General features: G+C 37.9%; 1 protein-coding gene across 1 annotated transcript in view; it reads left to right on the top strand.

The window, feature by feature from the left end:
• The window catches only part of KMT2C (lysine (K)-specific methyltransferase 2C), a gene marked incomplete at its 3' end in the record, with an annotated part of 120,148 nt that overhangs the window by 48,421 nt on the left and 56,423 nt on the right, over positions 1-15,304 (top strand). The window contains exons 12-18 of the mRNA XM_009074371.1: positions 3,096-3,215; positions 5,614-5,730; positions 9,436-9,537; positions 9,717-9,821; positions 10,978-11,159; positions 11,868-12,032; positions 12,636-12,745. Of these exons, the coding sequence (XP_009072619.1) occupies positions 3,096-3,215; positions 5,614-5,730; positions 9,436-9,537; positions 9,717-9,821; positions 10,978-11,159; positions 11,868-12,032; positions 12,636-12,745 (901 nt within the window). The remainder of the gene's footprint in view (positions 1-3,095; positions 3,216-5,613; positions 5,731-9,435; positions 9,538-9,716; positions 9,822-10,977; positions 11,160-11,867; positions 12,033-12,635; positions 12,746-15,304) is intronic.

The raw sequence follows: 15,304 nt of genomic DNA, 5'->3' as shown, positions 1-15,304 counted from the left end.
CCTGACCCTTGCTGACATTGGGTTTCCTTTTGTTATAATTTACTTGCAGCTGTGTTGTTCAATTTCGAGGACTCAAGAATATGATGGGGAATTAGAACTTCCTGTTTCTGTAGCAGTACATAATTATTGCCAGGGTTCTGATGTAAATGGACTGAATAGAACTTTCTCTTCAGTGTTGTGTGGTAATGGGCATTAATTAAAAGCCAAAATATAATTAATGCATCTCTTTGATGTAATTCATTTGTTCATAGTATTGTGGAAGTGTGTGTTTTTAATTAAGTTTATCTGACCAAGAATTCAAATTGTTCTGATCTACAGTAAAACTTGATTAAATTTCCAATTTAAGTCTTAACAATATGGTTTATGAATCATATACAATTCATTTTGTTTTGCAAGACTGAGTATTTCATATTCACATTTAGTGTTCTCTTAGCTTTTTAATCTTTTGAATATGCTTAATCACTAAAAAAGTGCATCTTCTTAAAAGGAAAATAATTCTGTACCTCCCAAATAAGAGTAGGTAATTTTAGTTGTTGATTAAGTATTCTCAGCATGTTTAACATCTTGAATTTTGACCCTTAGTCAGCATGTTGCCTCATGTATAGATTGGTCCTACGATAGACAGATTTTCTTGGCATTGCTATACAGATTTTCTTTGAGTTGCCATTTTTTAAGAACAGTTACTTACTATGCATTATGAATTTTAAAAGTATAGGGGAAACTGTCATTAAAATTACACGGAAGTTTTAACTTTATCTTGCTAAAAGTGACTGTTACTTGATATGAAAACTATGGCTAGTATAGTTAAGGTAAATTTCCTGTTGCCACAGACCTGCTGAAGTGGTTGCTAATCACTGTGTCACTAGGTGTGTCAAACCTCTGTGTCCAGGTTTGCTTGTTTTCCCCCCATTTGTGACAGTGCCCATGTTCTGTCCTGGGTCTCCTTACATCCCAGGTGTGAACAGGGACTCTCATCCATGTCTAGGTTTGCAGGTGCAGAAGGTTTCAGGTCAACACTATTCCCCTGGTAGAGGTTGATGAACCTTGTGATCTACTGAGTTTTCTGTGTGATCACCGTCTGCGTGAAGGAAAGCAAGAAACTGGGGTGGCAAAATGTTCAATCCAAATTGTTTAATCCAGCACATTTGCTTTAGCCAAGTATGGGTGAGCAGTTGCTGGCACTAGCAGTTCAGCTGGAGTGGGTTTTGGAAGCACCTTGGCAGGAGGGAGACAATCACAGGCAGTTGAAGACACACAGGTAGTCATTTGGGCAATAAGATGTCTGTAGCTTGTGTGTCTAATTAACACCTTGTGTGGGCAGAATTGTCAAATTTTTATATTTTTGAAGCCCTGTATTGTCCATATTCCATTTCCCATGCAGGCAGAGCTAAACTCCTAGAAAGCAGCTTGATACTGAATACCACCATGTCCAAACTGTGGGATGTACCAAATGTTGGCATGTTTACCATGTGACTTGTGTGTAATTAGGCATTTAGGTCACTTTTTCTTTTGGCTCTGTTGTGCCAGTTTGAGTACCAGTCTCTCTGAGCAGCATAGGTCACTGCCCACCCAGTTCTGCAAGGAGGTGTCAGATGAGTTTTTCCTCATCTGCTCCAGGGTGAAGTGAGGTGTTGGCTCATACATACCTTCATCAGCAGATTGAGCTAACCTGGCTGTGCCTTACATGGGTTGGGGAGAGCTTGCCCATGCTGCTTCTGGCCTGCAGTCAGTTGAGGGGTTGCCCTATTTTCAGTCAGTGCAGCTGTTGGCAAGATACCTCTTTCCAGTCCAAGATTATTATATATTTTGAGGAGTTGTTGATTCCAAAGAAACTATTTCCCGTAGAGCCTTGATGGAGAAGTTTCATTTCAGAAAAAAATGCCACATTTTGCAAGGCTGCCTCTTTTTCTTGAATGCTTATTATTGTATAGACCAGTATTCTAAGGTGTAAATGTGTTTGGGCTTGTCCATGTGAGTAGTTCTGCCTGTGTGAATAGCTGGGACTATTAGTATGCATGAGGTTATTCCATATCACCCATGTGATTCTGCTGCTGAAGGCCATTCTCAAGAAGGTAAACCTATACTTTTCATCTGTTTTACTTCTTATCTTGGGATTCAGTGTTTTTCTTACCCTCACCAATTAGAATTAGGAAAACGTATTACACTTTAACTATTCTAACGCGTAGATTTGGAATGAAGTTATTTACGACGTCTCCTGATGCCTTTATTCTGGGTTCAAGAAAGTCTTCCACAGATTTTAATGTGTATGAGGAACTCCAGCACTTTTTTTCTTGTCTATCTTAGCATTTTCTTCTTGTTCTGCCTTATTGCTTGTGACAGAATTATACAATGTCTCACCATGATGGGAACTGTGTAAGTAGGGATAATAATCAGTTAGTTACAAAGAGTTTGTAGGGACACCATATGGATGTATATTATTAAATGTATATAGTAGCATATTAAAACGTGATACCAGAGCCTAACATGAAAACACTAGGGTGACAAAAATTTAGCAGTGGGGTTTATTTATGGCAAACTTGCAGCACAGGGGTGCTCTGTTGATTACCATGGCTATTTTCCTTTTCTTTTGTCCAATGGTTTATTTATATTCCTTTGGTTTCATGCTTCTCAAACTAGTTGTTGCTGTGATTGTGGGTAGTTTGGCCTCAAAAGTCCACTAAGGGCATCAGTTCTTTCAAAATGTGATTTGAAATATAAAAGGGGTCGTTATCACTTCAAACTGCATTCTGCATTGATGCAATAAAATGTAGGGATGTAATTTGTTGTTGTTATGATTGCTTGCTTTCAATTTGTATTGTGCTTTGTTTATGAAACTCATTTTGTTGTACTTAACCATCAGTTGGAGGTTAATATTTGTTTTAGGGTATGTTTCAATGAGAACCTAAAAATTTCCTACCTTCCTCTCACTCAGTGAACTAATTGACTCCTTAAGTTAATGTAGAAATGCCAATGCCTGCATGTGCTTTGCTTTTCAGATTATTTTTTTTTTTGTTGCTTGCGTTTTGCTTTTTTTTTTTTTTTTTTTTTATGTTGCGAAGTTTTATACATCTATTTTCTCACCTACCGTATCCTAGGGGGCTTGGAGTACCAATAATACAGTGAGCCCACCTTCCTGGTCCCCAGACATTTCAGAAGGTCGGGATATTTTTAAATCCAGACAGCTTCCTGGCAGTGCCATTTGGAGCATCAAAGTGGTAAATAACTTGAATTTATTTTAATGTATCCATTGCTATCTTTCTGCTGTAGAGACTAGTGATGAAATTCTGTATCTCACAACTGAATTCATCTTCCATTCTATTACTGTTTAAGGCCTCTAAAAATCATTGAAACTCTGGAGCTTTCGGGTTAAAAAAAATAATGTTTGCCTTCCAGAGTGTACAGTGTGATGGCATTGCCCTGATTTTCAGTGGCAAAGAATACTTTGTATGACTCAATTTTTTGTGTGTGTTAAGTATATCACTTTTTGGGGTTGGCTTTACATAGCTGTCAAAATAAATTACCTGAGAAGGAAAATGTTCTTAAGGCTGGCAGTAAGGTAAGCCAGGCATGGAAGGCAGCAGAGAGCTGAAGGATGGCTTGAATTTGTTGCTGTGGAGAAATCTTGCAGAGTGGATTCAAAGTGACATAATTTTTAGCTGATGGGGGAATAAATAACAATTTTCCTGCCTTATTAGATGGACCAAAGCTTGTATCCACAGTGACATTTGCCATTAAAAACACCTGAAGAAACTAAGTGGAATTACTGTTTTAAATAATGGCCCCAAAAAAGACTAAATGATGAAACTGACAAATAGCTGTAGCTTTCCAATAATTTATGTTCATCTCACTTTAACTCTCATGCTAATTTTATTTTAATTTGACATTAGCTTAGCTTTTGCTGCTTCAAGCATTAATTTTCAGCTTAATATTCAGCATTAACATTGATACAAGTATGTTCTTACTCCTGTTACTAGTTGTGTGAAAATAACAATACAGATACCTGGTCCGAAACAGCAAATAAGAAACATGTCAGAAGAGATAACATCTTAAAAAATTGATGCTTGTGTGTCCTGTGTGTGCATATGTATTAACTCCATATATATCTAAGGCCATTTTTTGTTTCACCTCAGTACAGATGGATACCTCAGCCTCCAGCAGCATCCTTCCTTTCACTCCTCAAATAGCATTGCAATATATTACCTCTCTGTGTCAGAATAAATCCATTTAATTTCTTTTCACATTAACAGATGGATGTGAATGAAATTTTACCATTGGAATCCTTGCATTCTCCCTATAATTATGACCATAAACTTATATATCTTCTTTAAAGGAAGAGTTGGCATATTTGGAAAATAATAATGTATGGAATATTGAGCCCACAGTGCTGCTTTCCATCCAGGGAATTTCTTTTTCTATTAGTAAAGACTGTTCATGTCTGCTGGTGACACTGTCTCCAAGGAGCTTTGTGGTTCCATCAGCATTGTTTTATGGAGTGAATATTTTGCCTTGGTATTAAAAGTGTTTTGCAGCAAATGTTTAGATACAGGCACCATACCTAGGTACTCTGTGGATGGAGTTGGGCTGTATTAGGAACCAAGATTATTCACAAGTTTGAAATGCAGTAAATAATTGCATTGCTTGTTTCAGAGAAGGAAAGGTGCTTATTTGAATATATGCCATAATTATCATCAGTTACACAAATTAGAGGTTCTGAAACAGATTGTAAAGATGTCTGATATACCAGCCAGAATTTGGATACGTTGTGAATATATGTTCCTTTTTCTCTCTGGAAGTGGTTTCAAAAAAACCCAAAACTGAAATTCAAACTAAGTCACAATATGAATAACAAGTAATTATTGTTAAAAACATACTTGGGTTTCCCAAGTTAATTGTCGTTGAATGTACTGTGAATACTCCAGAGCACAACACTGCAACTCTGCATCTACATCTAAAACAAGGGTGAAAAGCAGCTGTCTAAAAATAACTGGATGTCGTGTAAAAAAAACTTGATGTATGAGGAATGTTGATCTGAGTGTAATTGATAGAATTAGTTAAAACAGCTCTCTCTGTATCTGCTGAATTGAGAGTTTTATGGAGCCAGCTCCTGCCTTGCTTTGGGAGCAGGATTGAATCCTAATAAATTCCAGGTTTTGCTTGATTATTCATAGTGTAAGAAAAGCATCTATGATTACAAGTAATCAAGTGTCCAGAGCTTGTTCAGAAGTCCCATGACTGTCTGAACTGACTGTTTAAATAGAAAAGAAAAATGAATCATAGAATAAAAAAATGTTTATTTTGGATACTCTGCAGATGTGGGAGAAAAAAATAATTCTGTATTTCCAGTCATGCCTGAGCAGACAATAAACATTCCTGGTTTTGGCTGATTTCTCACTAGTACTAAAGGTGATCATATTATGTCGTGTAAGTAGTTAAAGGTATTTCACACTCATTTATGCAGTGATTTCATGACTATGGCCTAGTGTGCTCTACTCACTTGAAATCATAGGGTGTTTTTTTTACTTACGTTTCTCCCTAGAGGCATTGAACAAGTTTGAATCCCATGTAACAAAAAACCTTCAGGTTGTATTTACATTGTTATCTCGTATTGAATAGGGCCGTGGATCAGGATTCCCAGGGAAGAGGAGACCACGTGGTGCAGGTCTTTCAGGAAGAGGTGGCAGAGGTAGATCAAAACTGAAGAATGGAGTTGGCACTGTAGTCATTCCAGGGGTAAGAACATTTTTATTTGAAAGTAATATTGGAGTCTGTTAATGTAACATCATTTTATTCAGCTATAATTTTTGTATTCAAATACTGTATAAAACCAGTGAGCACTGAAGAAATGGGTGTTTGGTGGATCCTGCTGTTGCTGTTTGTGATGAAGAACTAGAACACTACAGCTTAATGGACTTGAAGCAATATATTTGCTGCTCTTGCCACTTAGAGGCACAACTGTTGGGAGTCTTGGAGTACTCCCTTCATTTCCTTGTGTGGAAACCACACTGGGTAAAGGAGACACTCATTGGAACAACAGAGAAGGGAGAGCAAGGCTTCTGTATAACAGCTGCACTAGCAAATCAGAGCAGAGGTTATTCTACCCAAGGGACCAAAACTGTGCTGGGATAGGAGGGCAGGCACAGAAGAGGCCTAGAGAAGGAGACATTTCCACATTCTGTGTGGTGGTGACTTGCTGAGCAGGAGATGGTATCTTTGTCTTGGGCAGCCTGTGTTGGAGTGTTCTTTCACAAATCTACCCAGTCATTTTAAAAAACTTTTGGAAACCATGTTAACCGTGTTCAGTTCTACAGCTCATTGGCCTGTTGGTTTAAGTTGCTGCCTGCTGGATTACTTGACTGCTCCTTAGTGCTCTTAGAGAAAAGGCAGTGGAGAGCTGTTTGCTATTCACCTCCTCCCTCCATGCCACTTGGTTGCTAGAGATCTCCATGATTTCTTCTCCTTTTCCTTCCACTCTTGACTTGCTAGTCTGGAGAATATGAGTGATCCTAGTATGGAAGCTATTCCATATTCTTGGTTGTCCTTATCCATTGTTTTGTCATGCCCATTTCTTTACTTTGTGGATTTATATCTGCCATTTTATAGCCCGGCACTCAGCTTTCTGACATTCTTGTGGAGTTCTTCACAGTTGTCATTTGGATTGTATTACTCTGAATATCCTAATCCAGTTAGCAAGCTTTGTCACATTGCTTCTCACTTGATTTTTCAGCCTGCACACGAGTATATTGAGCACCACTGCCTGTTAGCAGACATGCCCTGTCAGATTTCCACTAGTGCTATTCTCCCACATAGAAAACTGATAATTTATTCTACTTTTTGTGTCTTGTGTCAGTACAGGGACCATTCCCCTAATTCTGTCAGTTTAACTTTTTAAGTAGCATCGTTGAAGGACTTTGCCAAAAGAATTTGGTAACGAAGTAAGTTGCATCAATCATCTTTCCCTGTCCTCAGGCTTGTTGACTCCTTCAGAGAGCTGTGATAGGTCGTGATTTATCAAAATTCAAGTTCCTTGTCTTTTTAACAAAATCTTCTATCAATGTGGCTGTGAGTTCTCTGTCGCGATCAGATGTCAGATAATTCTCTAGGCTGGTATACAGAAACTTTTGAGAAAATAGTCATTACATTTGCTGTCTCCCATACAGCACTGAAGTGATTCTAAGCAAGTGATTGCTCACTGCAGTTGATGGTTAAGATATTTAATACTTGAAGTGTTTTAAAAACTCTCAGATCTTACAAGGTCCTGGTCTGCTCCTCATACGTAGAGAGATCTTGATATGAAAAACTTGGAAATCTGCACTGCAAAACAGTTCATGGGTTTTTCTCCTTATGTGGACTTGTCTTCTTTGCACATTCCTTTAAAATTCTGATTACCAACCAGCCCTGCAGATTTTGAGGTGAATCCTCAGAGGACTTACTCATTTTTATGTCTTTATGAGGTAATTCCTCGAACACTCTTTAGATCTACTTTTTTTTGGTGTTCTTATATGTAATCTACCTGAGTTTACACAGCATTATGCTACTTTTTGCTGCCTGTATAATAATATCTTGGAATACTCTGGTATTTATGATCTAAGAAAGGAATAAACATCTCTATTTCTGTTCCCTTCTAAAGCTTTGGATGGTCAAGATTCATAAGCAATTGTGTAATTTTAAACATACAGGATAAATTCTACTCAGGCTGGAGGCACTCATATAATTATTTTGATGTTACAAAGCACAGATCTACTTCAAGAGGAGCTGGGGTTTACAGATCAAACTTTAAAAGTTTTGTAACTGAAGAGGAGAGATTAGTGACTTAGGTAACTTGCTATAAATACAAAATGGTCATCACTCTCCACAATTTCTTGGAGAAATTTGATCCTTTGAGTCATCAGGTAGAAGCAGCTCCAGAGTTGGAGAGCAGAGATGTGGCTGCCCTGTGATAGAGGAAGTTAGCAATACCAAGAGCCCAGCCTCTTGCCAGATAAATGTTTGAAATGGGAACATTTTCAGGCCAATTTGCACAAAATGCTTCTTACTCAGCATGGGATTGTGACCAGTGGACAGCCACACAGTTTGGGAATGGGGCAGAAGGTGGGTACAGAGTAACCCCAGGTGGGTCACAGCTGGTGTTCAATAAACATCAACATTGCAGGGCTTCAGTCCTTCAAATTCTGCCCTTTTGAGAGAACTTTGGGGAACCTGTGGAAAAACAAGCAAGGAAAATGCTCTCCCTGCAGGCACAGAGGCGTTTCAGGTGATTTTTGGTTGACTAGTTAGTTAGAGGTGAAGTGCTCTCAACTATTTGGTAATTAAAACAAATGAACAGTATATTCCCTTTAGAGCTGTTTCGCAGTAAGTGCTGAGTTTCAGCCACGGTGTATCAGAAGGATTCCTGTAGCTATCCTAAGGACATTTACATGTCTCTAGAGTGATGTTTGGATTTGTAAAATATTTAGATTATTATTTGAACAAAACTATCTGTGTAAGCCTTATACTTTATTTAAAATAATCCACATTTATAAAATTGGAATAGTTGATAAAGTTGTATTTCTCTATGATGTATTTGTTCTTACCTAATTCTGTGTGCCCTTAGCTTACTGGTTCAGAGAGTTAATAGTTGGGCCTATTAATTTCAATTCATGGATAGCAAACTCTGCATGGCAAGATTTGCATGAAAGTCAGAACACAGTTGAAGTGGGTTTTTTCTTGTTTCTTGTCCTGAGGAGCTATTATATAATGTATTCACTGAATTAATAAAGGGTAGGTCAGAGTAACAATCTCTTGATGAAAAAGAAAATGACTGTCTACAGTAAGAGCTTATGGATTGATATCAAAACAGCTGTTTCAAGTTGAGTGCAAGTTTTTATGGTCAAGATAGATAAGCTTCATAAAGAAACTGCTTACAGCAGGTAACTCTAGAACTTCTGCTTATTCCTCAAACATACTTGGAACATTAGCTAAACCACATTTTAGGCAATATGGGACAAACTACATTTCTGCAATTGCTCTTTGAATTAATACTCAAAAGTATGTCACTGCAATTAACTTTTTGATAAGAACTTCAGTGTTTATGTGCAGGGAGCAGAGCAGACTGGACACAGTATGACAATTTCTGATTGGTGATTTTTTTTCTTAGGCTATCTCTTTCCTTCCATTTCCATTTTAAAGTGCAATGGGGTAATATGTAAAGGTGCACAAAGGAGAGGAAGAGACTGTGTCTGTAAAACTGAAATATTGGTGATGCTTATACCAGTGTGAAAATATAGAAATGAGTATAATAATTTCTGATGGAGGTAGCATTTAATGAAAGTTCATAATCTATGATTAAATATTTGCAAGTCTTATTTTCTCTAACGTATTTAGAGAATGTTTCATCTTGTCTCATGTCTTAGAAAATGTGATGTACTCAGTAGTGATGTTTTGTGATTTTCTTAATAGGTCACAACTATGGATATTTCATCTAACAAAGATGAGGAAGAAAACTCGATGCATAATACAGTTGTCCTCTTCTCTAACAGTGACAAGTTCACTCTCCATCAGGTTAGGATAATAGTTACTGTATTTTCATTTGGTTTCTCTGCTTTTAATTAGAAAAAAGTGAACAAATGTCCTTGTTAGGAATTAAATTATACGGCAAGCTAGTTGGATTTTACAGTTAGATGTTTTCAGAATGTAGTGTCTGGCATGTGTTGAAAGTTTGCTCTTCTCTCTCATTTCAGGATATGTGTGTAGTTTGTGGGAGCTTTGGCCAAGGTGCTGAGGGCAGATTGCTTGCCTGTTCTCAGTGTGGTCAGTGTTACCATCCATACTGTGTCAGTATTAAGGTAAGTGCTTTTGTTCCATAAAAAAATTACTTGATTACACTGTTTTCACATTGTACTTTAATAGCACTATGCTGCCTTTGGTTTTTGTGGTAATTAGGGGAGTCATTAGCTTGTTAGATATTCATCAGCTAATGTGACCGTTATTTGTATGCGACTTGTGAAAGACTTTAATTAAATGTCATTTTATAGTATGCATTGCCTCAAGAGAAATTAACCTTTTTGTAATTTTGCAGCCATAAATAGCACTGATTATCCAGCAGTTGGTTAAAATAACAGTTTGAGATATAAGCTTAAAACCTAAATACAAGCAGAATGAAAAACAAAGGAAAAATTTGTACTGCATCTTCATTTACTAAGGGGCATAAGGTTTAGTTGATTCAATTTGCCTGTTGGCTGTCAGAATTGACAGCAGTTGGAGTGGTTAATTAATACATTTTACATTCATTAGTCTACGAGAGAATGTGTGAAAATTAAATTTGAATGGTATGAAATGACCTAGCAAGCACAAAATAAGCTATTTACTGCAATATACACACTATACATTCTTCATTGGTTATGATATAAGTACAAGATGTAAAAATGGAGGTTTTTTAACATGTCTCAAAACTTTACTTTGTCCATACTTCACAAAATGCCATACGTGTATTTTGTGCAATTATAATTTGACTTTGTATACTACTGTTACATCATCTATGAACTACAATGGGTTAGTTGTTTGCTTCAGGTGACTTACCCCAGCACTGGTTATCATGGTCACATCATGACATGAAAAGGTCAGGTTTGTGACCACTTGAGGAACCTGAACATAGATAAGTCTCTGGGACCTGATGAGATGCATCCTAGATCCTGAGGGAATTGTCTGATGTAGTTGCCAAGCCACTCTCCATATTTGAAAAGTCATGGCAGTCAGGTGAAGTCCCAGGAGTCTGAAGAAGGGAAACATTGCACCTGTTTTCCCCAAGGGGAGGAAGGATGACATTTTCTTTCTGTTCAATCCATTCCTGTTTACTGAAGCTTCAGAAAGTCTAATTGATAAACACCTCCTTGTGATGTGGATGTCGTGTGCGGAACAGCATCCACTGGCCAGACCTTCATTCATACATCAATCACACTTCACAGAGCAGTTTTCAAATCATTTTCACCTTGCCATTTGCAGATTACTAAAGTGGTGCTTAGCAAAGGTTGGAGGTGCCTGGAGTGCACAGTGTGTGAAGCCTGTGGGAAGGCCACAGATCCAGGGAGATTGCTTCTGTGTGATGACTGCGACATCAGCTACCACACGTACTGCTTGGATCCACCCCTGCAGACTGTCCCAAAGGGAGGCTGGAAGTGCAAATGGTGTGTTTGGGTCTGGGCTCAGCAATGCTGACTGCTGGCCTCTCTTCTTTCTCTTTGTCACTTTTTATTTGCAATGTCACTTGAACTGTAATGAGGTTTTCATTGTATCTTAAGTCAGGTGTATTAAACAAAGCAAACAAAAGAGTTTTGAATTGTTTCATTCAATTAGCAATTTATTAGGGAAAATGTTACCTCCTCTAAGTACTGTGTCTTCATGCTAAAACCCACATAAGTAGAGGTGGAAAATTTTTTTTATTTTGAAACTCTTAGCCAAAAAAAATTCCAGTTTACATTCACTGGAATGTTTTTTCCAGCATTCGGTTGGAAAAATGAGCAGGTGCATCACCAAATTGTTCTCAAAATAAAACTCTCTGAAAACCATTTGTTTTACTTGGGTGAAATGCAAACAGACTAGACCTCTCACATGCTTAAATCTCCATATCTCCACAAGAGTGGCAACTGGAAGCAGGAACTCCTCTCACCTTTTGAGCTGTTACAAGAACCCATCTGCCTGTTTTTGCTGATTAAAGGGAATTGTCAATTAGGAACTTTCTTAAAAAAGTATAAAAAATGTTGTTAAACATTTGTTGTCAAACATGTTGTTAAATTAAGTTAAAACTTAATGGAACGTTAAGTAGAAGGGTTTTAAAGCCACAAAGTAATCCTCCTGTGAACTGAAAGTGATAGATCATTTTGTCTGTTCTGCAGGTGTGTTTGGTGCAGACACTGTGGAGCAACTTCTCCAGGTTTAAGATGTGAATGGCAAAATAATTACACACAGTGTGCTCCCTGTGCAAGTTTGTCTGCCTGCCCAATCTGCTATCGCTCGTACAGGGATGAAGAGCTTATAATTCAGTGTAGGCAATGTGATCGGTAAGAATTTCTAATATTTTACAGGTTTTTTCCTGTTTAAGGCTTGGTTTAATTTTTTTCCCCTCATATAAAAGTGTAAAGATGAAGGGAATGGTCTTGTGGTAAAGAGCATTGGATTGAGCCTCTGAAGTCTCTTAGTAGTTCATTCCTAGTTGTACCACAGACTTACCTGACATTGGGCAAATTAATTAATCACTCTGTGCCTCTTCCCCCCTGCCCCATAAAAATAAAGCTAATTTACCTCACAGGAATATTGTTGTGAGACTAAATCCTGATTGCGTTGTATAAAGTAAGTAATTACAATTATTGCAAATATAGGGAGAAAATTATAATAGTAAAACATGTTTGGTCCAGGACATTGTTTTATAGAGGTTTCCTTCCTGTGAAGGGAAATAGGTGATCTGCTCTTCCATATACAGTCTGTAACACACACCACTGTAGGGAATTCTGTATATGGCAAGCCTGATTCTATGGTTTCTCCCTAAAAAACCTCAAAATTAAACAACTATTTCACATTTGCTTGGACCGTAGACTGGTATTTGGGTCTCCTAAAACACCACATATTTCCTTTAAATTGTATTTTTTCCCCCACTTAATTTCTAGATGGATGCATGCAATCTGTCAGAACTTAAACACAGAGGAGGAAGTGGAAAACATAGCTGATATGGGTTTTGACTGTACCATTTGTAGGCCATACATACCACCAACAAACGGTAAGAAGACGATTGAAACCAACAGCAGGATTGCACACTGAAATAAATAGGTTTGGGAATGTGTTACGGTGATTTTCTCTGATGGAGATTTGGCTCGTGGTCGAAATAAGATTTTTCGTGTTTGTTTTATGGTCCTTATGGAAGTGTCCTCAGCTCTTTCACACTATCTAGGGTTGGCTGCAAGGCCAGAGAAAACCTAACAGGGGATTCTGGGTAGAGTTATGGAAGACATGGATAAACAACTAAAAGCATTTGGTATCGAAAGGGTAAAAGGCATCTCACTTTGTAAGTGGAAGGAAGAAAGACCAGTTCTGCATAGAACTGTAGGAGAATCTGAAAATCAACTCACACAAGCAGAAAAAGTTGTCTGTATTTTGATGCTTTGAGACTGAGGCAGCAGGAGCTGTAATAACAGTCTGTTTAAGCATTTTCCCCCTTCTCCCTCATGTTTTCTTAATGCCTTTCCCTCAGCCCTCCCAGTATTCCAAACCCAGTGCTTCCCTCCCTAGCAGCAGTCTTTGAAAGAATTGGCCTTACTTTTTTGCTCTGGAGTTGTCATTTTCTTATTAGTTAAAATGTATAGTTCCTTCTGATGAACTTTACTCTTCTCCAGACATGGATATTGACTGCCTTGTTAGTCTGTCTTGCAGTTCATAGCAGTGGTACTTCAGGAGCTGAGGTTACTGCAGTTTAGGCACATTTACAGCATCTGGTTCTGTGGGCTGGTGCTGGTTAATGTTCCTGTGAGTGGCCTGTCAGCAGTTAAATTGGCCTATAACATGATTTATGGTCTTGCTGCAAGGGTGATATCCCAGGTCTGTTTTCTCTGCAGTCAGCTCATGGGAGTCTCTGCTTCAGTCTGCTGCTTTAACGTTGACACCTATTCCCGTTTTTAGCATAAGCACATTAAAGTGTTCATATTAACCCTTTATTGGGGTATCATGTGAGAATAGCAGGAGGAAGGTACAAGAATTAAGCAAATGTTTCAAGAAATGTTCATCTCCACCAAGAAGATGTTGGTAAGACTGACTTTCACAATCAAGATTGAAGACACCATGAGGCATGTGTTCAAGAGGTCTGCCAAGAAGAGTTCAATAGAGCATCTGATGTCCCTGTACACTGGCCTGTCCTCTTCACAGCAGTAATTGGGGCTTACTGACCTGACCTAGGAGGTTTATATACTCCCTGCTAAACGACATGTGGTGCTGGAACATTTCCAAGTAACCCACTTTTACCCCTAATAGAAGAAGAACTAATGCTTCTGTATTTCTGCAAGCCACTGCATTGCTGAGACGTGCTGTCACAAATTCATGAAAGAAAGGTTTTGTAAGTGGAAAACCAAAAACTTCCTTAGTTTATTTTTATAACAAGCATTGGGTACTTAAAGCAAAAAGATACGAGGAAGAAATACTCCTTCTTCTTTTTGCTTTGGAGCTGGCAGAGCTACCTTTTAGAGATAATTGAAGCCCGTGATATGTGAGATGGAGCAACTTCACAAATGGTATCAGAGATGCTTCATTTCTAGGCATAAACTGGCCCCTGAGTTAGTCCTTCTTGCACAGCTCCATGAAGTTGTGTTTCTTAGGTTTGTGTTACAAGGGATAGGAACCAGTCTGGCAAGACCTCTTAGGGAGTTCCCAAGCTTTCTTTGCAGGTTTTTTTTTTTTTCCACCTTTTTTTATAAGACAAGTTTGTCTGCTTATTCTTTCCTGTTTTGACTCAGTATATACAAAACCTCTGTAACACATGTACTTTTGCACAGTTGCATGTCTGAATGTGTCCTTTGATGCATGTTCATGGAAATACCTGCATGTACTTTTATAGGAAATGTTTTGGTCTCTCATTAATTCTTCTAAAACCCCTTTGAAAATTATCTAGAACTTTTTGTTTCAAAGTGAGAAGAATTAGCATTTGATAAACTTGGAAAAGCAGATGTTAGTTAACAGTAGAAAGCTGCTTAAAATGTACCATATTATGGGATTCTTACTGGGATGGTTCTTGCCCTTTGCATTTGATGTATCATGGGTGTGTTGCAAGTATTTTTACAGACTTTTTAACCACTTTCTTTCTAGAAGAAGGAAGAGCCTCTTAACCTAGTAAATTACCAAATACATTGCAGGTTTGCTATTGGTAAAGAGTATATGCTTCTAGTGTGTATGTGTTGAGAACAAACTTCCATTTTTATTTCTTCAGAAAATGGAAACTTTTGAATTTGTAAGAGCTCTTCCCTATCTCCTCATACCTGATAATCTTACAAAGTCATCTTCTTCAGGAAACAGAAATAAAAGATAAAGTTCTTTTATTCTTGAATGTGGCAATATTTGCTCCAAAAGAATATACCAGAAACCTTCATTACTAGGTTATTTTGAAATAGTCATCTCTGCTCAGTGTTTCATCAGGTTCCTTTTAGTACAGCCTCAAGTTATAACATATGTCCCCCAGCATTGTATTGCTGTGCCCTGTAGAAAATTTTTTCAAATTCTCCTGACTAGGCTCTAGCAGCTGCTCTGAGTAGGAGCAGCTTTTCCTCTGTGTTGTAATTCCTGCATGTTCAGGAGA

The sequence above is a fragment of the Acanthisitta chloris genome, unplaced genomic scaffold (assembly GCF_000695815.1).
Source record: "Acanthisitta chloris isolate BGI_N310 unplaced genomic scaffold, ASM69581v1 scaffold7445, whole genome shotgun sequence".
Lineage (NCBI taxonomy): Eukaryota > Metazoa > Chordata > Aves > Passeriformes > Acanthisittidae > Acanthisitta > Acanthisitta chloris.
The sequence above is the reverse complement of the archived record's forward strand: the minus strand, read 5'-3'. Positions and strand labels throughout refer to the sequence as shown.